Genomic DNA, 24,813 nt, shown 5'->3' with positions numbered 1-24,813 from the left:
CTTCCCTGAAAAATCTAAATGGTCCCTAGTTTGAGAGTCTGTGACCCAGTCGCCATGCATCTCACAGGTAAAGTGGACAGTGGATAACCAATAACCAGAAACCACATGTTATGAGATATATGTAAATGATAATCATTCACCATCTATATATGTATACTCTCCAAGCAAATAATTAAGTTCAAAGCAGTAGTACCATATATACCTTGTACTCTAAAATAATTTCTTTGTTGAGACAGTGGTATCAATAAATGAATCATTAATCAGAAAACAAATCTTGACTTTTTTATTGTCTTGAACATACACCTCAACTATGATGTGCTTAACAGTAATTCTCACATGTCTTTATTCATTTGCTTTCATCTCAAATAAGGTGTAATTAAGATAAGGACATGGAAACCCTTTAAAAGGCTCTTTGGGGACAGAAAAACAGTCTGTGAAAAATGTGACAACAATGCCTTATAACAACATTGACTTATAAGAGTTTATGTGGCATGAAATTTATTTTCTAATCCAGAAGGATAATTCTATTCCAATGAGATACACACCCAGGGAACAAACAAAAATGTCCTCTTTTACATATTCTAAAAGTATGTATATTCAAATATTATAAAACCTTAAGTAATTACGATGAAGATCTAAGCATGAGAGTGCAGGAAATCTGGGGTGGAGGTATGCAGTATGGGCTCTAAGAACGTTGGGTTTGGGCAAAGAGTATCAGCCTGGTACCTTTGAAGCCAGATGTTTGGGCAGGTGGCAGCTGTTGATTGTGGACATGACTATGCATAAGGGCCTTAACCTGAAAAACAGCAGAATGCTGTGCACAGAGCTAAGATTCTGGATTCTGAGATATCAGGGTTAAGATCAAAAGCCTACCACTTACTAGCAGTGTGACCTTGGTTCACATCTGCTGTTCAGCATTCCTGTGCATCAGTTTCCTGGCTCAGGGCTGTGGTGAGAAGCAGATCCAGCGCAGATCTTGGCACACACAAAGCAGGGAGTATCAGTTCCACCCTTGACTGTTTACCTCTGCTGCCCCTTCCTTGCAGTGAAGGATGTTTCTAGGACTGAAAAAATAGTGTGCAGGAAAACGGAGATTAACAGCCTGACTGACCAGTTCTCCATATCTATAATTTTATACTCAAAGTCCAGGCCCTAGTTTCTCTTTCTGGGGCTGTGTAACAGCCTCCTATTTTCCCTGCTGCCCCTTTCATCTTCCTTCCTCACCATCCACTGCAGTCAGGATGCTCCTTTCAAAGAATAACTCACAGAATACCACCACCTTGCTTAAAATTCAGTAATTTAGCTCTGACTGGTGTGGCTTAGTTTGTTGGGCAGTGCCCTGCAAAGCAAAAGGTTGCCAGTTCAATTTCTGGTCGGGGCACGTGCCTCACTTGTGCATTTAGTCCCCAGTCGGGGCACAATTGATCCAAGTTTCTCTCTCACATTGATGTTTCTCATCCTTTCTTTCCGTCCCCCCCCCCTCTGAAAAATAAATTAATTAAAAAATATATATTTAAAGTAATTTAGAATGACACCAACCATACCACGGCCTACCGAGCCATATATGAGTTAAGCGATGCCTGCTTCCCTGACCATGCTCCCTCCCCTCATTTACTGAGCCCCAGCCTCACCTTTCTGTCTCTCAAACACACTGAGTTCATTTCCTTCTCAGCACCTTTGCATATGCTGTTCCCTCTTGGGCTGGGTTGTGCTATATATCCACTTGGTTAAGCTGGGACCTCTTTCCCAGAATCCCCTTTCCTGTGTGATTCTAGGTTAGATTTAGCCAAAGAGACACTTGTGTGAAATTCATGAAAGAGAAGTGAAGGAGTGGCCATTACTCTTGATTAGAAATAATGACAGACACCTTGGTCTCCACGGATTCCAGCTTCCCCTTGCTCTCTTCTGTGTTCACGTTGTCTTCATGGCTGTTGTCTTCATGACTGTTGTCTTCATGACTGTTGGCCTCATGACCGACCACGGTCCCAGGCCCCCACCAGACCTGGGAAGTGTTCTCACAGAGGCTGTGGTTACCGAGAAGCAGTGGCTTCCCACAGGCCCCTAGCAGGCCCCGTTTGGCAGCTAGACAGGCGTGGCTTCTTGGATGTCTGTCAGGAGCTCTTATTGACCCAGCTGTACCAGGGCTTCTGAGGGCTGTGTCAGTGAATCTTTCTCCAGTCCCTTGACTGTCCTCCCAGACTTTCCCTTCTTGAGATCCCCCCTCACCTGTTGTAAGATCTGATTCCTGTAGTAAATCCTTTATTTCCATAACACTCAGAGTGGCTTTGCTTCCCTAACTGATACACCTGTACTTGAAATATTCCTCTTTGCATGGCCGTTCCCACCTCATCGTTTGAGTTTCAGCGTAAATGCCACTTCAGTCTCCTTCCTCACCACCCCTAGTGAAATAGCCATCTTCTCCGAGACCCTCTAGTGTGGTGCTTTCCAAAGTGGGGTGTATGCACCCTATGGGTGGATAAAATTAGAACATTTATAATGTTTAACACATTAAAACATATTTGAACATAATATACATAGCATATAACACTTTAACAAATAAAAAAGGAAGTAAAGATTTTCCCACCCCAGCAATTGATACTGGCGTCTTCAGTCAATGCCTCTATCTGGCAGCCGTCTGTCACGTGCCAATTCCATAATGGGGAGGGGCTGACAGGTGGCCTCCTTCAGTCACTCACTTTCTACACATTGCAACGATGAGTTGCTACTAACATGGGCACAGTCCTCTTCAGCTAATTCTAAACTACAACCAGGATTATGAAGATTATAAAACAGATTGCTAACTAAGCCAAACTTCATGAAACGGGCAGGTGGCTTTAAAATAGTTCTGCTAAGACAGCCATATGGAATGTAATACTAATAATGTAAATGTAAACTAGTAAAAGAATAAACTTACGTGCAGGGAGGCCTCTTCTAATGTTACCTAAAAGAATCTTCTGGCTATCATCTGTTTTATTCTCTTTTATCGCAATCAGAAAAATCAATCAAACTCCATCGCAATCTGAAATTATCTTTTAGAATATTGACATCGTTATTTTCTGTCCCCCATCACATCATAAACATTAAGTTTCTTGCTTGCAGAAAACCACATCCATAGTGCTTACAGCAGTGTCTGGCACTTAGGAAACACTTAATCTATATTTTTTAGTTGATTTTATGCTTCACCCCAATTTTTTCCAGGCCTTTCCAAGTCAATCTCAAATAGTCTTACCATGATCATCCAAATTCACCATGCTCACTCTGCCCTCAGCTTTGCCTCTGCTCCATTATTCATCTGCTCCCCTCAACAACTCCCTGCCCCAACCCCATCAATCTGACCCTCACCCACCTATATTCAAGTTTTGCTTTTCACGATTCCATCCCAGAATGCTCCTGGTCACACTGAAATCCTCTCCTGTGACTTCCCTGCACAAAGTGACTTTAATTATTAAGAACTGTTCTCTGAAATAAAATTTAGATTATTTTGCTATACCAGAAAGCAGTTTGTATATAAACAAAGTTTATACATTAGAGTAATTGGTAAAGAAATCAGTAAACATAGTTCATCTGTAAATTGTGCTTTTGAATTTAAATGCCAGTGTTATCTCAGTTAATTAAGAGAGAGGTATTTCTTTATTCCCCCTAGGAAAATGCAAATTTGCCTTCTTATTAAAAACGAATATATAGAGACAGATTGCAAATACACTGCTTTAGGGTTGCTATCACTTTCCATTCTGGCACGTCTACAGACGGAATGAAATAAGATGAGAAAGATAAAAAGGCAATCTTCCAGTACTGGTAAGGAATTAATTATCTGCTAGTTTAGGAGAACACCTGAGGCATTTTGATACCAAGTTAGCTGAAAATTTAAAGGAGGGTTTTTGACTCTGCATTTTAAGGAAGTACGTAAATCACAAAGGAGCAATCAAACTGAAGTCTGTGAATAAGATCGTGAACTGGGGTATATTGATAAAAGAGTGGAGGGAAAGATGTCAAATTATGTATAACTTCCTTTAAAAGTCTGCTATACAAATAAAGAAATCCCATTCTTTAAGTATAGTACTTCATTATACTGTTTTAAGTTGACCGTTTTAATAAAGAATTGGTTTGGTTTGGTTTTCCAAAAAGGATCTGAACTCTCCCTCTTGGGAGCACGCCTGTGGTTTTCCTGTCCCCTCCTCTTTACCACCCCCAGATGAGCAAAAAAGAGAGAGAGAAAGAGAGAAAAGAAAGGCAAAAGTTGCTGGTATCTCCTTCTCCAGGGACCCAGACCTCGGCCTCTGTGTGGAGGCGCTCTCCTGCCTAACCAGGACTCGTGCCGGGCCTTTCCCTTCCCCCTCCTGTTTCCCTGGGCACATTATCTTTGTCTTTCTCACTCCTAACCTCAAAGGGCCCTTCTTCTGCCTCTGTAACTTGTTTCCTGAGCCTACACAGTCCAGCTGGCTCACTTCTACTGCCCCTGTACATTTCTAAATAAACTTTCTCTTATAATTTGGGGAAAAAAAGAATGAGAGGCTATGATCTCTAAGGTTTCTCCCAAAACATTCTCCCTTTTCATGGTCTGTCCAGTATACCATAGTTTTTGCTTAGTAGATACCTGCTGGCTTAACTTGGCCACCTTTTATAGTGATGCTTCCTGTACTCTTTTAAATATGTTTATATTTTAAAATAACTGCCACGTGGAACTAAGACCACCAGAATGTAAGAAGGCCACTTCTCTGGTCTTAAATTATTTTGGTAACGAGATGGAAATCAGAAGACTCCAAAAGGTCTTTATTCTCATATGCAATGCCAAATAATGTCCAGATAGCTCTCACATTGCTCCATTTCTCTGCTTGAAGGTAAGATTCTCTAATTGATGAACATGAGCTAAAGGGGGGGAATGTGGGAGGAGGGAGTGTGCAGCGTGGAGGGCAATGAAGGGGGGGGAAATGGGACAACTATAATAACATAATCAATAAAATATATTTAAAACTTTTTTAAAAGATTCTCTAGCCCTGGCTGGTGTAGCTCAGTGGATTCAGCACAGGCCTGTGAACCAGAGGATCGTGGTTCGATTCCCAGTCAGGGCACATGCCTGGGTTGCAGGCTGGTTCCCTGCAGGCGAGCCTCCAGCAGGGGACGCATGAAAGGCAACCATACATTGATGTTTCTCTCCCTCTCTCCTTACCCTCTAAAGATAAATAAATAAATAAAATCTTTAAAAAAAAAAAGATTCTCTAGCCCTGGCTGGTGTAGCTCAGTGGATTGAGCACGAGCCTGTGAAGCAAAGGGTAGCCGGTTCGATTCCCAGTCAGGGCACATGCCTGGGTTGCAGGCCAGGTCCCCAATAGGGGACACATAAGAGGCAACCACACACTGATGTTTCTCTCCCACTCTTTCTCCTTCCCTTCCCCTCTCTCTAGAAATAAATCAATAAAGTATTTTTTTTTAAAGATTCTCTAATTGTCCAGTTACCCCTGTGGGTCTCACAGGTGGGGGCAGACAACAGAGGGGAGGCAGGCTGTTCCTTTTGTAACTGAGTCCCTGAGGACAGTATAACCAAGGGAGGGGAGAGAGGTGTGCACACCACTTTTAATTATTTCCTGAAATAAGAAGGATCTTTGAGGTTGTGGACCCTAGAGGACTCCTCACCACAATTTTTATGTCATTTGCGTTACCGGGGAACCAGTTTCTTCCTAATAATTTCTAGAAATAAAAAAAGCAAGCAAGCATGACTTATAAGCAAAGAAAGAAATAGGGAGTGTATACACATTACATGTTCTCTCCCCCTATTGTAACTTGTCTTCTGAAAAGGGTACAACAAATTCTTATCGACCTGTTTTAGAAATAAAATTTAAATATACTAGCCACAGACTATTACACTTTCCATGAGATGGGTCTCAAGATAGGAATTTTCCTAATGGGTTTCTATACCAGTGAAAATCAGGAATAGCCAGACTCAATCACATGAATAGTCTCCGTAGTCTGAGTTAATTTTGTAGTAACCACAGAACAAAGCAGGGAATGGCAGCAGGTTCATCCTGCACAGCCAGGAAATTTGGCAAAAAGATAAGGGAAGCCTTTGTGTCTGTTACCCATTGATGAGAATAAATAATGACATACGGTACAGTGGTCTATTCACCAGATTATCAGAGATCTTTCAAAGGCAACTAAAATTATGTCATGCTTTGAGGCTTTAAGTGTAAAGATATAGAAAATAAAACCATTAAATGATTCTTGAGAAAAATCTTGACTTTAAGAAATTGGCTACGATGGTTTAAGCAAAAAAAAAAAAAAAAAAACCAAATCAAAGGAAGATGATGGCACTAGTCCCTGGTGAGCTCGGGTTGATAGATGTGTCTGTCCAAAGGCAGACTCGATAGTTCCCACCATCCACAAAGAGGAAAGGTAGATGGAATTGTGGGCAAAACTCACATGAAGCTGGAGAGAGAGGGGGTGGAGGAAAGAAAGAACAATAAAAATTAAACTTGTCTTGAAAATAACTAACATTTCTTCTACTACAGTTTTCTGTCGAGTTTGTATGAGGTCATTTTTTAAAAGCCTGTGATTTTCTCATTAAAAAAAGCGTGAGCTCCCTCTAGTGGGTGCACTAACAGTTTTTAAAAACATGTTTTTACTAGATAAGTATTGACACACGCCTGGCTTTTCTGAACATAGCTCTAATAAGCGAGACAATAACTAGAATTCACATGTTCATCACTTACTGATTATGAGGTAAATTTTGACTGTGGATGTCTAAAATATTTTAATTTCTTACTTTAATAAGTCACACAATTTAAGGATAAGAAGAAACTAGAGACTGTTCATTCATTCATTCAACCAATATTAACTGATTACCTACCATTGCCATGCATTGCTCCAAATGCAAAGGATGGGACAGTGAACAAAACAAAGTCTGGATTAAACTCATAATCTAGTGCAGAAAGATGGGCAATAAACAATTAAGCCTTCTAGTCTAGACTCCTCCAATAAAGAAATTTTTAATCCACTTGAACTAAAATACTGTGATTCATTCTACAATTATAATAGGGTCTCTTCTGCAAAGCTATAAAGGATATTTGCTGCTCTAGAATAATTTACTTAAGGCTAAAGATAACTTTGGGATCAAGAAAGATGGAAATGGACTTTTATAATTTAAGACTAAATGTAGAAATGAATGTGGCATTGATCTGGCTAATGTATATTAAACATATGTACATCACATTGCACATGATATAACCATTATTAACATTTTTAAAATGCATATTCAGTTAGTCACTGCAAATACAGAGTTGTCCCTCGGGATCCGTAGGGGGTTGGTTCCAGGACCTTTTGCAGATACTGAAATCCACAGGTGCTCAAATCCCTTATTTAAAATTGCATAGTATTTGCATATAACCTACACACATCCCCCTGATTACTTTAAATTGTTTCTGTAGTACTTATAATACCTAATAAAATGTAAATGCTATGTAAATTGTTGTTATACTGTGTTGCTTAAGGAATAATGACAGGAAAGTCTGTACATGTCAGTACAGATGAAACCATCATATGTAATTAGCTACATAGTACACATCAGCAACAATGCAACTTTTATTTCCCAAATGTTTTCCATTTTCAGTTGATCAAATCCAAGGATAAGGAACCCATGGACTTGGAGGGCTAACTGTATTCAGTTAGCCACTCTCAGCCTTAATTTTTTTTTAATCCTCAACCAAGGACATTTTTTTTTCATTGCTTTTAGAGAAAGATGAAGGGAGAAAGAGAAAAACAAGCATTAATTGGTGGTTGCCTCCTGGGAGAGAAAGAAACAAGCATTAATTGATGGTTGCCTCCTTGGTATGCCCAGACTAAAGAAGGAACCCACGTCTGGGTAGGGGGTCCCAGGCGCTCGCACCTGGACATGGGATTGAATCCACAACCTAGGTATGCACCCGGACTGGGAATCGAACTACAACCTTTTAGCTGTGGCACTACACTGTAACCAACCAAGCCCTACTAGCAGGGTAGCCTTAATTTTTTAATCTGTCAAAAACAAACCAAAAAAAAATACTGCCATCAGGGTGTTTAGGGGTAAAATGAGCCAATCTACATGCCCTCCTTGGATTAGCATGTAAACCGTTTCCTCGCCTGCTGCACAGCCTCATCCAACTCATTTTCCTCATCTCCTTCTGTGATGCACACTCCCCTTCCAACCTTTAGTTACACCAAACTTCTGGCCATCCCCTAAATCCACTAGATTTTTTCCAAGCCTTTGTACCTTTATATAGGCTACTTTCTTTATTTAGAAAGCCTTTCTTTCCTTCCTGCGGAAAAAAACTTCTCTCCTTTCAGAATTTCAATCAAATGCTTCCAAAACCTGTGAAACATTACGATTCCTCTAGGCTGGTTTGTCCTCTTGCTTCCATTGATGTATTGTAAGAACTTTTTAATTCACTTTAAACTGTGTCCATCTATCTGTCTCCCTCACTGATTTGTGAGTTTTTTTTTAATATTTTATTTATTTATCTTTAGAGAGGAAGGGAAGGAGAGAAGGAGAGAAGTCTCAATGTATGGTTGCCTCTCATGAGTCCCCTGCTGGGAACTGGCCTGCAACCCAGGCATGTGCCCTGACTGGGAATCGAACCGCGATCGTGTGGTTCGCAGGCCCGCGCTCAATCCACTGAGCTACACCAGCCAGGGCTAAACTGTGTCCATCTATCTGGATCCCTCACTGATTTGTGGGTTTCTCCAGGGCAAATGCCCATGCCTTATTTATTTTTGTACTTCCAGCACCTACCCTAGTGCCTGATGTATAGATTGTGAATAAAAGCTTATGACATAGCCGGAGTGCCTTATTCACAAGTCACATTTTGGTGACTCAAGATGAGTATTCATAGCATATAAGCTTACAATTTTGACAGGAAATATATTAAATAACTAACATATTTTGCTTTGAGAATGCTTTTTTCCTCACTAATACAACGTAACCAAATTTCTTTGAAAAATTGTGTATATGAATGGGTTGTTTTTAAAAATATTTATTGCTTACTTTTCTTAATAACTACACCAGCACTACATTCAATGATTAATAAAAAGAAGTCATTTTCCAAATGCAGCTGAAAACCTAATCATGTTTTTGCATAGTGTTCTTGATTTTGTGTGTGCTCAGATGTAATCAGAGTTGTCTTGTTTTGTCTGGGTCACAGATGACCTTGACTGCAGTTGGTGTTCTGTGAAATTGCTTATTGTAAGCAGGAAAACACCACTGTCCAACGACTAACTCCAGATTAGTTACCAGCTGACAGCTGTCAGGCTACTTTCTTATCTAGATACAATCAAGACTGCCTGGATTGGAATCTCAGCTTCCTCATCAGCTATGAATTCAGACAGGCAACTTGTCCGAGGCTGTTTCCTCATTTACGAGGTGCGAGTACTTATAGTATCTATTTTAGAGAGCTGTTCTGAAGATTAAGTGAGTTAATACACGTGAAGTACTTGGAACCGTGCCTAGCATAGGGTGAGTAATCAAGTGTATTTTTGTATTAACAACACCCTGTCTTGTACATTTGTTCACTGCGTACTTATTTTTGCCCTGTAACATTGTATAAATGTGTTTTCTTCAGATTACCAGGATCTGAATTTAAAACTCTGCCTGAAGAGTACTTACAGAAGTTATAACAGTATCTGATATTTAAGCACAAATTCATTTTCATTTTTTTAATTTTTATTAAAGATTTTATTTACTTTTAGAGAGAGGAAAGGAGGGAGAAAGAAGTGAAACATCAGTGTGTGGTTGCGTCTCAAGCGCCCCCTACTGGAGACCTGGCCCATAACCTAGACTTGTGCCCTGATTGGGAAGGGAACCAGCGATCCTTTCATTTGCAGACTGGTGCTCAATCCATTGAGCCACTGCCAACAGGGTTACTTTGCATTTTAAATCTATCAATATTCCACTTTTTTCCAGTCCACATTCTTTGTCCTTATCTGGGTCACGCTGAGTTGAAACAACACGAAACAACAAAAAAACCCATTTTTAAAATTATACCCCCAAAGCACCCCTAATTTACGCCTCTCGTTGTGCTCCCCCTCCCCGTCCCCCGCCCCGAATAGAAATAGGATAATACTATCTACTCCCAAAGAAATTTTTAGCTTCGAACTATACACTGTGGGATTAAAATTTTTAAGAAGCAAACGAGTAATCTTAATCTGTTTCGCAGGTTTGTTGGGATGATGAAATAAATTAACGCGTGAAGAAGCGCTTTCCATTTCAGAATATCTCGGGAACAATACATAGTAGCGCAGCCGGCCGACAAGTAAAAATATCGTAAATTCCAACACAGAACATTTCGGCCGTGAAAGTAAGTTTGATACTCTGAGGCTCCCGTAGCCTAGCTCACTGTAAGAGCCATGATGGCGCCGCCTGCTGAGCGTCCCATGTGCTGTTTCCGGTCGTATTCGGAAGTACGATTCCCGGCCGCAGCTGGGATGGTTATTAATTTCCAGCGGTGTAGGTTTTCTTAAAACTGGTCCTCGCGGAGCCAGTCAGCAGCCAGTATGTCCAACAGGAATAATAACAAGCTGCCCAGCAATCTTCCGCAGTTACAGAATCTGATCAAGAGGGACCCGCCGGCCTACGTGGAGGAGGTGGGATTGCGGCGCGACGACGCCAGAGGCCCAGGCGCGACTGGTTGAGACACGTACTGGGTTGGGGAGGCGTGGAGTGAAGTTGGGATCCTAGATCGCCGCGTGTTCTATTTTCGGGAGGAGAAAAAGTGATGGGGAAGGGACATGCCTTATGGTTCCTTCCCCACCTCTTGGGAATTTGCTGTCTATTTGGATTTTTCCTACCTGCTCTGTAGACCCCGCTGCCACAGACCCTTAAAGATCTCATTTTGCTGTAGGATTTATCTCCCGACTTCACAGAGATAGACAGATACATCTCCCCCAATGTCCAACTTCCATGTAGGTTTCTGTTTTCTTTTCTTAACTTGAGTTATTTAGTAAAACTTGATGAATCGTGTCTTAGAAGGCTTTCAACCGACTGTTTCCGAGAGCCTGCGCTTTGCATTGGGCTGTGTCGGGAAGGAGGTGACGTTTTCTAGTGTAAGGAACAGGCCCAGGAGCTTAGTATATCTCCTCAAGCCAGGATTCAATCTCTTTGGAAGCTTACCTGAGCGGGGTGTCAGAATTTGCTTCGGGAAAAGATGTGGTTGAAATTAGGTTCAGTCCAGCTTGTGGAGGAATTTGTATACTGACCTCATACAAATTGTGAACATTAAAGGTGTTTGAGCCGAAAAATGACAAAATGAAAGTGATGGTTTTGATATATTAATTTGGCAGATGTGTTCTTCAGACACTCATTTGTCTGACAGGCATTGAGGAGGTATTTGCCAAGCATTTGCTGCAGTGGTTTGTGCCGTTTCTTCACTAGATTGTGATTTGTTCAGTGGATAACACAATTACTCATCTTTTGATTGCTTTTCTCATTTCCCTCCTCCCCCAACTTTTCACTTAGAAATATTTAATCGAATGCTTTTTAACAGTGTTAATAGCTGTTTCATTGGTTTAGGTCACCAGTATATAGATAACCTTTCCAAGGAAAATAAAGAGTAAGGAAAAAATACAAGACATTGAGTGATATAGGCAAGACTCGACGATGGGTAAAGCCCTATACACAACCATTGACAAAGTAGTGGTTGAGAGTCTGGAGTGCTGTATTTAAGAGCGTTGGCTTCAGAGTTAGCTCTAAATCCTGACCCTGCTGTTGACCAGTTGTGTTACTAGGGAGCACTAATCCCTGAGCCTGTTTTAATATGTAAGAAAGAGATAATTCTTACCTCAGGGAATTGCTCTTTTATTCACGTGAATACATATGCAAAGTCACATATATTTTACATACTGTGTGTCAGTATAATTCTAGGCATAGGGGATACCATGATAAATAAGACAGATATGAGAGCCTTCTTCTCTTGCACTTGTGTTCTAGTGGTGGTAGACGTAGAGTGGTAAGGACTGTGAAGAAAGTAAAACTGGATGCGACTATGCCCTCATCATCTGAAGGCAGATAGTGATGGCTGGGTGGAGTGGGAGTGGGGAAGAAGTGGGGTAAGGATCTTGCCAGAAGCACACTGAGCTCTGGGTTATTCTCCTTACTCCTGCCAGTGGTGATAGGGAGTTAAGAGTCTTATTGGAAGTATGTAGGGGCTGTGTGCAGGTCTGTATCTTAAGTCCTGCTCTTGGAGAAAGCTGAAGGCCTACCAGTTTTGTTGGGGAGATCAAGAGTTGTGTTTTAAAATATCTGGTAAACATCCAAACAGAGATATAAGACAAGTAATTGGATATATGAATTTGGAGTTCACTAGCCTCTTTATAATATAAAGAAACATTCATTCTCATAGTGTCAGTCTGTCTCGCTTTCCCTCACTCTCCCAGACACAGACACACTCAAAGCTGTGGTCTAGGGATGGAGAGTGGGTGCAGGGAACCAGCTGATGCCTGGGATTTCAGCATTAGATTGTTGAGTTGTTGTTACAATTAAACATAATTAAATGAGATCATGTACACTGAGCTTGGCACATAGCAAGTGCTGAATAAAAGGAAGCTATTATCATTATTTCTATGTTTCTGTTATTTTTGGCTATTAACACACCCTATCTATAACTCCAGGATAAATCTTAGTATTTAAGAAGAAGGGAATTTTGGCTGGAGTACTTCATGTACTCGAGAAATACATAATTTATATTTTCTGACACTGTATTTTTTAGAGCATAGACATGAGTGCTCTGTATACAGAGACAGTGTAGTAGGGGTCATTTGGATGATAAATGTCAAAATAGGGCCAGAATCTGAGTTTTTGACTTTTGGCTTCACCGTTTGTTGCACTGCATCACCTAAATTTCTGACAATAAAGGAAAGGATCTTTAGATGATCTATGGTGTGCATAGTTTTCAGAACTTACTCTGAAGTGTGAGGGCAAGGAAGAGGTAGTGTTTCTGCACTTTGCTACGTGTTTTTCTCCATGCCACTATCAAGGACTTTTACTTTAAGTAATTTTTCATTCTGTATTGAGCAAGTCATATAATAAAAGGTGACCAACTTGAATTTATTTTTCTACAGTTTCTGCAACAGTATAATCACTACAAATCCAATGTGGAGATTTTCAAATTACAACCAAATAAACCCAGCAAAGAGCTGGCAGAGCTGGTGATGTTTATGGCACAGGTAAGAAGACAGTTTCTGTATAAAACAAATGCCAATTGTTATACACAGTTTGCAGGGTTATTTTTCCAGTAATACTCAACCTCATTCCACTCAAAAGTGGAAGGTTTATTTTTTTTAAAAAATTTGCCCTGGCTGGTATAGCTCAGTGGATTGAGCACAGGCCTGTGAACCAGAGGATCGTGGTTCGATTCCCAGTCAGGGTACATGCCTGGGTTGCAGGCCAGTTCCCAGCATGCAAACTCCCAGCAGGGGACGCACAAAAGGCAACCATACATTGATGTTTCTCTACCTCTCTCCTTCCCCTCTAAAGATAAATAAATGAATAAATAAAATCTTTAAAAATTTTTTTAAAAAATTTAACTTTCCCTTCTTGCAAATTTTACATTCTCTGCATGGTGAGTTAGACGATTTTGCAAGAGCTTTTCACAGAACCACCCAGAGCAAAACTTTCAAACTATTTTTTTTCTTCAAATTCATTAAAAATAGATTCTAAATTATGTCACCATATTTTAATAACACTAGAGGAAATATGAAAGGGGTCACAGAAATGGGCATGTTGAAGAAAAAGATGTGATTTAGAACCATCTACCTCTGTGAAACAGCCTTTACTCTCCTGGTGCAGAAAGTCCGAAATACATGCACATGAATTATAGGAGAGAAAGAGAGACTTCAGAAGAGTCTTTGCTTTCTTACAGGTTGGTCACTGCTACCCAGAACATTTAAGTAACTTTCCTCAAGAGCTGAAAGATCTTCTCTCGTACAATCACACTGTCTTGGATCCAGATCTTCGAATGGTAGGGCCAGTGTTTGTATTGATAACTTGTGCTGTGGTTGTTTGTTTGTATGTGTATAGATGAAAATTGGCTGGAGTACTTCATGTACTCGAGAAACACATAATTTATATTTTCTGACACTGTATTTTTTAGAGTGTAGACATGAGTGCTCTGTATACATGTTTTCATACGTGTTTAGATAAAAATAGCCTCTCACCTAACCCTCTTTAAAATGTAAAACAGGGTATGTCACCCCCTTCTTAAAACTCTCCTGTGGCTTCTTATTTATACTTAGAATAAAACTTAAACTCATCAAGGCCTGTTAGGTCCCTTCCAGCCTGTTTGTTTAGTTTTTTTTTTTTTAATCTTATCATCTTTACTGCTATACTCCTTTCTCTCATCTTTCTGTTCTTCCAGCATGCTAACTTTCCTGGGGGGTCTTTTCCCTCTTTTGAGTAGGTGATTCCTTCTACTCATTCAAATCTCATGTGCATGAAGAATCTTACTTATAACTTACTGTTTGTATACTGCTTATTTTAATACATTTATCCACTAAATAGCCAGTTTGAACACTTAAACATTGTCACTTTCGTGGTTGACATTGGCTCCTGACCCAAATCCTCTTTACAAAGCCAGGGCACCCATTTCCCCCACCCAGTGGCCCCCTGCTGCCCTCTCTCTGGAGTATTGTCCTCCCCCACCTGAAAGACCTCTCACCTGGGAGATTGCCCTTGCCACTCACAGCCAGTACCTGACCGACCTAGTGGTATGGACACCCAGCCCCTTCCCTCAGGGTGGGCCCCACTTGGTGTTGCAGTTTGTGCTCCAGGACCTCTCTGTGTTCAAACTAAAGCTCTCCAATCAGGGACATGTGCTCAGCTTTTCTTTTCTCTGCCCTCTCCTGCTGCCTTAGTTCCTGTCTAGCATAGAGAACACCCAGACAAGCCTTTGTATTGAATTGGAGTCTGCTTCCAGGGATTCAGCCTTTTGCATTTTAAATTTTATGCATCAGCTTTTCAAATACCTTTACCACAAGTAGAACTTATATAAATATTAGGATGACAAAACTTAAAAAAATGCTAAGTCCATGTATGCAACTTTGTTTATACTTCTCTAAGATTTTACTTCATTTGATTAGGCCCGAAAGAAAAAGAGTATGATCTCAGACAAATGAAGGTCGCAGGCTTGGAGTTGTCGACTAGGACCTGGCAGCCCCACCCCAGAGGCTTCAAACTCAAACCGGTAGTTGGAGGACTTAAGTTGTGGACGTTTTCAGGCTCCTCTGGGTTGTGTGGATTTGAGATTTTTTAGTATGGAGACTTAATGTCTTCCCAAGTGATAGACAATTTTCTGTAAGTTTTGTGTGACTGACAGTACCAAACCAGACTGGTCTGCAGGCATTATTAAATAAATAGAGGGGTGTGCATGTTTCTTTATAGTATGATAATTGGTAGGTTTTTAGAACAATAATTAGAAATTTTCTTTGCTAGGAAACAAGCGATTTAGTCTGTGTAATTAGCATTACATTTTAGAGGAATCATTTAGAACACCTTGGAGGGTCCTTCTTTTAACTGGCTGTTATAGTGGCCACCAGTCTTATTAATGTCTGGATTTACTTTGTACCTGGTGTATTTGCTATTTTTCTAGGATTTTTTGAATCATTTGTAAGTTTTTCTTCATTACACAGATAGAAGCAGACTATTTCTAGTGAAAGAAAGAAAATACCCATGTACATTAACTTATTTATAAAATCAGTAAAATGAAATTTTCATGTTACTCTTTCTTCGACAGTGTAACTACCTTTTAATATACTTTTTATTGGTTTCTTTATAAAGCATTGCTCTTTTTACTGTTTTACATTAAAACTGTCACCGCCTAGCCCGTGGGAGGCTGCTTTTCTCAGCAGTGCCCCTGATGTTTTTGAAAGCATCTTTGCATTCTGGCAGAAACACTTCCAAACTCTTTGGTTTTCCTGCCCTAAGACTTGGAATTAACTATTCTCCAAGGATTATTTGTTTCGTCTAATGGAGAAGAGAAGCAGAGGGAAAATTTTGGCTACAAGAGTGCTGTAACTGCTGTTCGGCATTCTCAGTACTGATAATACTTCAGAAGAATGCCTTGTAGGTCACAAACTCATTGATCATTCCATTTTAGTGTATTATGTTCTCGTTACCCCACCTTACCTTTCTGGATTCAATGATCACTGGGATTTTTTGTATGCTGACCTCCCGTGTAAAGTAGCCACAACAACCTTGTCTTACTTCCTTTGTGGCACTGACTATCCGAGATACTCTTGTTCATGTGCTAACTTGCTTGTCTGTCCTCTCTTCTGCTGCACCCGCAGTGTGTGAGGTTCTGAGGACACAGATTGCTGTTCTGTTCTGATGCCTAGAATGGCGTCTGGTTAGTAGGAGACATTATGCTCTATTTTCTTATCTTAACTTTATCATTACCTTATACTGTGTTTTCTTTTCCTTCCTAAGACATTTTGCAAAGCTTTGATCTTGCTGAGAAATAAAAATCTCATCAATCCTACAAGTTTGCTAGAACTCTTCTTTGAACTTCTGCGTTGCCATGATAAGCTGCTGCGAAAGGTAAAGAGCAAAATTGCTTATATTCATATATCATTTTTCCTTGCAGTGACATACAACTTGTAGAGTGAATTCTTGATGCTTAACATTGTTGGATCCAGATAAGAATAATTTCAATAGGAAAAAAAATCAACCGTTGTGTGCATGCAATATGGTGGTAGTAGCTAAACATTTACCGAATGCTTACTTTTGCATTGTATTCACTTGGTCACTTGCAGAATTATATAGAGTTCATTATTAGTAGTAGTGGTAGTAGAAGTATTTTATAGATGAAAAGGCTGAGGAGAGTAACCTGCCCAGACTCACGTGGATTTTGAGTGGTGGGGCAGGAATATCCTCGTGAACCCAGGCAAGCGGGCTCCAGACCCCAAGCACTTTTCCACTGTACTTTACTGACTCGCTGAATCAGCATAGACCAGACGCTCACAGCCATAACCACCCCAGCCTTAGCCCCCAAGACACTGACTTTTTTTTTATTACTGTTTCCTTGTGACTTTGCTTATATAAGTAAGATCAGAAGCTGAAGGTTTCTGAAAGAAATTTAAGGAAAAAAAGCTTGAGTTCACATTTTTTAACAATAATTTTTTTCAGAGTGCTTAGAGACTGCCATTGTTTGATTTGAGCAGTTGTACTCCATCTAACTTGTGGGATAAAAGTTGTCTGTAGGAGCATATTTTGGACACCGATGATAAATGGAGCAAATTTTGTTTTTTATCCTCACCTGAGGACATTTTTTCAATGCTTTTAGAGAGAGAGGAAGGGAGAAAGAAACACCAGTTGGTTGCCTCCCTCATGTGCCTGGAATGGGGAGTGAATGCACAACCTAGGAATATGCCTGATCGGGAATTGAACCTACAACCTTTCAGTTACGGGCTGACATTCCAACTGAGCCACAGTGGCCAGGGCACAACTTTCCTTTCTTTTTTTTTTTTTAAGATTTTATTTATTTATTTTTAGAGAGGCAAGAAGGGAGGTAGAAGGAGAGGAAGAGAACCATCAGTGCGAGGGAGGAACATCAGTCGATTGCCCCTCACATGCCCCCAGCTGGGGACCTGGCTCATGACCCAGACATGTGCCCCGATTGGGAAGTAAACCAGCGACCTTCAATTCATAGGCCAGCACTCAATCCACTGGGCCATACCAGCCAAGACTTCTTATTTTAAAAGAGCAATTTAATTGACATGAAATCCATGTGCAATTCATCCATTTAAAGTGGTTTTTAGTATATTCACAGAGTTTGCAAATATGTAGTTTTTTGTATTTGGCTTCTTAGCATAATGTTTTCAAGGTTTTTATCCATGTTGTAGGGTGTGTCAGTATTTCTTCATTCCTTTTTGTTGCCAAATGCTATTCCATACTATGTATGGTTGTTCTACATTTTGTGTATTCATTCACCAGCTAATAGACATTTGAGTTGTTTTCACTTTTTGGCTTTTATGAGTAATGCTGTGAATATTTGTATGAATATTGGTATGGAAGTATGGTTTTATTTCTCTTGGGTATATGAGGTCTGTCCAGAAGGTATCCAGCCCTATAATATGAAAAATAGAAACATTTATTGAAGAAGATAAAAGGTACAAGAAACATTGTACATGTGTCAGTGACACCTCAGTCCCCTTCAAAGTTGGCACCTTGGTGACCTCACACAGTCGCTATCAGCTGCGCTGTCATATTTTCCTGAATCCCATCGACAGTCTGAAATCTCTTCCCTTTCAAAGGTGATTTTAGTTTTGGAAAAGCCAGAAGTCACAGGGCACCAATTCTGGGCTGTAGTGGGGCTGAGTCACCTGGGTGATTTGACGTTTCACCAAAAAATTGCTCCAGTCATGATGCATGAGCAGGCATGTTGTTGTGATGAAGCTGCCAATCACCAGTCGCCCATAACTGCAGCCTTCTGGATTATCTGAATAGTTTTCATGGAGGAATATTCCAACTTAACGCAAAATTTGATGTATATTCATTGCTCTACTCACTCAGTCATTTTAAATGCTATGGCCACACAGTACACATGCTCACTCAACAGTGTCTGCCACCGTCATTGACCAGTACAGTGAAGTCGTCATTGTTCGTGCATGTTCAATCCAGTCCACTCTCCTTGGCTGCCAGGTTATATGAATATGGCTCAAACCATTACCATATTGACAGTGGCTGGACTTTTTCTGGACAGACCTCATATAACTAAGCAGGAAATTGTTGGATTATATGGTAACTCCATGTTTAACCTTTTTGGGGGCAGTTTTACTTTTGCATTTTAGGTGCTGCTTTTTGTTTTGCTTCTGGTCTCTTGTGATAAAAGGAAAAGTAGATAATATTAAATCCAATTAAACATTTGTACTTTTCTCCAAATTAATCAAAGTTTGAAATGTTGGTTAATATGTGTATATTTTTGGTTTTTTTCCTTAGACATTATATACACATATCGTGACTGATATAAAAAATATAAATGCAAAACACAAGAACAATAAAGTGAATGTAGTAAGTACCCTTTTGTTTTCCTTGTTTGCAGCATGGTACCATCAGTGAGTGTGTTAAGGCTTCTTTCTCCTTTTTTTCTTTAGGTGTTGCAAAACTTCATGTACACCATGTTAAGAGACAGCAATGCAACTGCAGCCAAGATATCCTTGGATGTGATGATTGAACTCTATCGAAGAAACATCTGGTAATATATACATGTATTTGTCTCTTGAGAAATAGAACCTTTTGTTTGTTTCTAATTACTACAGAGCATATACACAAATATTTTTCTTGATCTTGAGCTCTTTATTATAGTTGTTATAGGTGAAGTCAGAAGTAAAAATAGAGACAACCCAAATAACTAGCAAGAACAAGGGCTACCATTTGCTGAGCACATACATTTTGTATTACTTTGTTCATCTTTCAGAACAAAGTAATGCGGCTTCTCTGGAATCATTCTCATTTGATAGGCAATGAAACTGAAGTACATAGCACTTAAACTTCAGAGATAATAAAGGGCAGAGCTGAAATTCAAAACCAGATCTGTTTGACTCCGAAATCTGTGCTCTTTCCACTTTGCCACTCTGAAAATTTTCAAGACAATTTAGCCTATTTTTGTAAAATGTAATGTTTTATGAATTTGGTTTGTTGGTACAGTGTTTCCATCTCATGTCTTTTGCTTTTCTTACTCATTTTTTTTAAATTATAAAAGCAGTAGTATACATCACAACAGAAAACTTGGAGAAGCTGGAAAAGTTTTTTTTCAGGTATTATTGACAGTCCCACTACCCAGAGACAATCACTTTTAATAGTTTATAATAATTCCTTCTGCCTTTTCTTTAGCATGAATTTTTACTGTTAGAATTTTGCTATATTAATAGTTTTTATTCTGCGTTTTTTGTTTCACTTCTCTTCAGTAGGTTCCTGTGTCATTAAAACACTCATTTGTGTTCCCCCAGGAACGATGCCAAAACTGTCAATGTGATCACAACTGCATGTTTCTCTAAAGTCACCAAGGTGAGTGTCTGTAGGGCTGTGTGAAGGCACTGTGTGCCACTGTCTGCTCTCCAGACAGGGGTGAAGGAGATGGTATGTGAGGAAGAGGGAGTGTGCAGATACACAGCTCATGTTACCAGTGCTCTCTGTGTTTAGGCCGCTTCCCTGGTTCACCAGTGTGTGCTTTAGAGGAGTCAGACAAAAGTATTTTGAGTTTTTTAAATGCTGTGTATTAAACAATAGCTTTGGCATTTGTGTTTGTCCTATAATTCTTGACTGTTCTCTTATTGGGCTGAGACACAGCTGAAAGAAATTCAAGAATATGATCTCTTTCTATTTAAAAGGGTCACTTTTTGTGTGTGGAGGGTGTGGAAATTCTTGACAGTTTGCTTAAAGTGTAGACCCTAGATGTTTTTATCTAAAGGCTTTTTAAATTATATATATTTTAGGACAAGAAATGTTATAAAAACATTATGTTCTAATTAACAAAATGAGCCCAAATCCCATAACTTCTGTATTTTTTCTCTTCAGATTCTAGTGTGTATTCATGTGTAGAGTAGACAGGAGTATTCATTGTTGGTATAAGGTGGTATGAGTCACTGACTTTGTTCTGATTGGCTGTTAGATACTAGTTGCTGCTCTGACATTCTTCCTCGGGAAAGATGAAGAGGAGAAACAGGACAGTGACTCGGAATCCGAGGTCGGTTTAATCACAGATGCTTCTGAATTTTACATTTAATCAGATTTCATTGTTGCTCTTGTTATTATAAAATCTATGACTGTTTAAGTTAGAAAGAAGCTTACGTGTTGCCTTTATCCTTTATTGAGTTCTTTAGTGCTGAGATTTGATTGTTTGGAATCTGTCACTTAAATGCACTAAGATTGGTTAAGTAAATAGTAAAACTTAGATTCACTGAGCCTCCTGAGTTCTAAAGTAATGCCTACATCTCACTGTATAAACTTAGAATGAGAATTGCCCCTAACCTATTGTTGAGGTGAGCGCCAACGTCTTGGAAGTTCAGGGTAGTAGAGAGGAGTGGTAGCGTGGCATCTTTAAAGGGGAAATGAAGATATATAATGTTCTGAAATTTTCTTTATTAAAAATATTTTGTATTAAAATTTAGAAGGCTAAAAACAATTTTTCTTATCTCCACTTTCCAGTTCCTTCCCCTTGCATTTATTTATATATGTGCGTATATTGTCTTACAGGTGCAGTAGGGTTTTTTTAAATATATGTAAATAATATACGACCGTTTGGCGACTTGCTTCCTTTGTGTCCATGTGTGTACAGATTGACCGATGCATTTAGATCTTATTCCATTAGTGCATATAGATCTGTCTTATGCCTTTAACCTTTACATAATATTTCTGAGTGTGAATGTGTTATAGTTTGGGCATTTTCCTGTTGATAAATATTTGTTTCCAGTTTCTTTTTTCAAATAGGAACATTTGCATTCTGTCAGTATATTATACTTCAGTGAAAATACAAAAGGAAAATACAAAAATAATCAGTGCTGCAGTGAAAAGTCTTCATATGTGCTTGTTCGTGCACATGAAAGAGTGTTTTTATTGAATTTTAGAAGTTATGTTTATTTTTGTGGCTCTGTGCAGAGTATAGGTGTGAAGAAGCTATTGAAAGGATTATTCTTTGTTTCTATGCATGTTTTATTTATTTACGGTTTTACAAAGTAGGTTTTTTTTTTTAGGATGAAGGACCAACAGCACGAGACCTGCTGGTGCAGTACGCCACAGGGAAGAAAAGCTCCAAGCACAAGAAGAGGCTGGAGAAGGCTATGAAAGTGCTCAGGGTGAGGCTTGTCCCGGGAACAAGTGTGGGGGTCGTTAGATGGGAGGACAGGCTTTTAACCAGAGCATTTAAGAATTCGAAATCACATTTTTGAAAGTCTTGTGTATTGAATTTTTAATCACTAATTTTAGATAAATATTTTCAGCTCTAGCAAAATCTGTGACTTGAATAACTTAATTGATTAAATTTACTTGTCACTTGTTCTGATTGAGATGACCTGTATTAGAGTATCATTGGTAGGCATGCCTTCTCAGAAGAGGACACACAAAAAAGTACATTTCATATTTTGTGATGATTATTTTGGAAATCATTAATTTGACCCTTGGTTTTTAATGTTTGTATTTCCAAATTCCTTTAAGTCTTACAGGTACTAATAGATGATTTTTAAAAGACAGAAGCCATCTGTACTTCTAGTTGAAAGAAAGGTTCAACTAGAACAAAGATTTTTTAAAATCATGTGGACTTTATAACAGCTTTTAGTGCATGAGCACATTTAACCCCAAGGGCCTTCTGAATTACTGTAATTCAGAAGGTAAATATTTTTCCTCTCCCTTTCTTTCAGAAACAAAAGAAGAAGAAAAAACCAGAGGTGTTTAACTTTTCAGCTATTCACTTGATTCATGATCCCCAAGGTACTGTAATTGTGACTTCCACGGTTCCTCATTCATCTGATCTCTGCCTGTTTGGTTTCCTACCTTCAGAGCTACCAGGGAATAGAAGATCTCTGGTGCTTGCTAGACAATCCTTAGTCAGTCCTTAGTTGTTCCTATTTGGTTGTCGCCTAGAGAATTACGTTCTGAAGCACTGATTCTCAGTCCACAGCAATATAAGGAAAACATGGAAGAGATTTTTACCTTTAATAGACACAGTAGTGGTAGGACATTGTGTTTGACAAAATAAAAAATGGGCAATTTTTTGTTACTCCTTTTTTTACCTGATCTGTGGAAACTAAGTTTGGGAAACTGTGTTCTAGAACACTACTTCTCAAACTGGAATGCAGATCGGAGTCACATAGACAATATATAACTATACTGGAGCTTGAGTCCTGTTGTCCCCAGAGACTGATGAGTTGGTGTTGGGTGCAGCTGGGCATTGGAACTTTTAATGCTCTGTGTACTCTCATCTATAGTAGTGTTTGCTAGCCCTTCCTCTACCAGGGGTGTCCGACCTTCTGGCGTCTCTGGGCCACACTGGAAGAAGAGGAGTGTCTTGGGCCACACATTACATGCACAACAACTAATGAAAACTGACAAGCAGGAAAAAAAGGTTTTAAATAAATTTACAATTTTGTGTTGGGCTACATTTATAGCCATCCTGGGCCACATGTGGCCCACGGGCTGCAGGTCGAACCCCTAAGCCGTTGTTTCTCAAACTTCAAGGTACATAGGAGTCGCTTGGGGATGCTATTGAAGTGCACATTGATTCAGTATGTCTGGAGTGGCGCCTGAGATTCTGTATTTCTAATAAGCTGCCGTGTGGACCAGCTGCTGGTGGTTTGTGGACCACATGTCGAAAAGCCAGAGTTGTAACAGAGCTGTTAAATGGAGCACCTGTTAAACAGTCCTCACCATGCTGATGCTAAAAATGTTAATCATCTGTAAAACTTAACTCTGGGCACTGTGGAAACCATGTTGACCTGTGTGCGAATCTTTTCACCTGTCATGCTGCTGTTTTTACCCTCCTGACTCAGCACAGTGATTTCAGGCACAGCCCTGTCAAAGTCGCTAATCTGTTGTAACCACTGCCTATCTCTACATCTGTAGATAATGTTGCGCAGACCATGGACTCACAGCGTACTTCTCTGACACTGTCTTTTTTAGATTTTGCAGAAAAACTGCTAAAGCAGCTAGAGAGCTCTAAGGAGAGGTTTGAAGTGAAGATGATGCTCATGAACCTCATTTCCAGATTGGTGGGAATTCACGAGGTTTGAATTACATTATGTTTCTCTTGGTGGATATTAGATAAAAGATTTGTGTTTTTCTTTTAAATTTTTATTTATTTATTTTTAGAGAAGTGGAAGGGAGGGAGAGGAAGAGAGGGAGAGAAATATCTGTGTGCGTGAGAGAAACATCAGTTGGTTGCCTCTTGCCCCTAACTGCAGACCATCTGCAACCCAGGCATGTGCCCTGACTGGGAATCTAACTGGCGACCTTTCAGCTTGCAGGACAGTGCCGAAACCACTGAGCCACACACCAGTCAGGGCAGAAATAGCATTACTCTTGGTAAAAAGAAAGCCACTAAGGTAGAGGAGAGGCTTAATTTTATCTACCCACAACATTTAAATCCATACAATTTAGAGAATAAAGTCTTCGCTCTGAAAATATCTGTTTTTATTATTTTGTTTCCTTAAGTATGGATGTTAAATTGCATATATATTCAGATTATGGATACACTATTTTGTGTTCTGTTTTTCTACTTTATTGAGTTTGGTTCCACATATACATTTTTCTGAACCAATGTAACCTATGTATTTTTATTGACTATTACTACATTTTGCAGTTTGTTTATTCCTTCATAGCTTTTCTGACTTTCAGACCACTCTAGTGGGAGATTGTCATGTTTGCAAAGCTGAATTCTGTGCTCATTTATTTTATATTAGATTGCAAGAGCTCTTCAGTGGTACAATGTATATATTTATAGTGTATTTCACACATACTTTTGGACTAAATGCCACTGTGGAAGAGATTGCCAAATTCTTAGGCCATAAAGAAATGACCATTGAAGTTGTTCCTATTATTTTGCTCTTGTGACTATTGCTGTTCTGAAAATCATTGAATCTCTTGCTTCAAAAACATTTTTTAATGAAAAAAGCAAAATGGGCTTGACTTGTTTATTGAACATCAAACAGTATAGATGTCAACTTAAATTCGAAAGTACATGTGAGTGCAAGTACTCATTCCTTTTCTCTAAGGAAAAAAAAACCCAACATTTTGGTGAATAAATTGCTTTTTGTCCATGGTCGACATACCTAAGTTAGTATCACCAAATCAATTCTTGATATATTTGGGTG

The 24,813-nt window shown here is 39.4% G+C and overlaps 1 protein-coding gene across 2 annotated transcripts in view; it reads left to right on the top strand.

The window, feature by feature from the left end:
* The first annotated feature begins 10,367 nt into the window (after positions 1 to 10,367).
* The window catches only part of SDAD1 (SDA1 domain containing 1), a 28,841-nt gene continuing 14,395 nt past the window's right edge, over positions 10,368 to 24,813 (top strand). For both annotated transcript variants that reach the window (XM_037050964.1, XM_037050965.1), the window contains exons 1-11: positions 10,368 to 10,605; positions 13,078 to 13,182; positions 13,878 to 13,976; positions 16,439 to 16,549; positions 18,950 to 19,021; positions 19,105 to 19,205; positions 19,960 to 20,017; positions 20,622 to 20,696; positions 21,703 to 21,804; positions 22,366 to 22,435; positions 23,624 to 23,727. In XM_037050964.1, coding sequence (XP_036906859.1) covers positions 10,516 to 10,605; positions 13,078 to 13,182; positions 13,878 to 13,976; positions 16,439 to 16,549; positions 18,950 to 19,021; positions 19,105 to 19,205; positions 19,960 to 20,017; positions 20,622 to 20,696; positions 21,703 to 21,804; positions 22,366 to 22,435; positions 23,624 to 23,727 — 987 coding nt within the window. In that variant the 5' untranslated portion in view covers positions 10,368 to 10,515. The remainder of the gene's footprint in view (positions 10,606 to 13,077; positions 13,183 to 13,877; positions 13,977 to 16,438; positions 16,550 to 18,949; positions 19,022 to 19,104; positions 19,206 to 19,959; positions 20,018 to 20,621; positions 20,697 to 21,702; positions 21,805 to 22,365; positions 22,436 to 23,623; positions 23,728 to 24,813) is intronic.

The sequence above is a fragment of the Sturnira hondurensis genome, unplaced genomic scaffold (assembly GCF_014824575.4).
Source record: "Sturnira hondurensis isolate 20B ecotype Veracruz unplaced genomic scaffold, ASM1482457v3 Scaffold0007036, whole genome shotgun sequence".
NCBI lineage: Eukaryota > Metazoa > Chordata > Mammalia > Chiroptera > Phyllostomidae > Sturnira > Sturnira hondurensis.
Note: the sequence above shows the minus strand (reverse complement) of the source record. Positions and strands in the feature narration are given on the sequence as shown.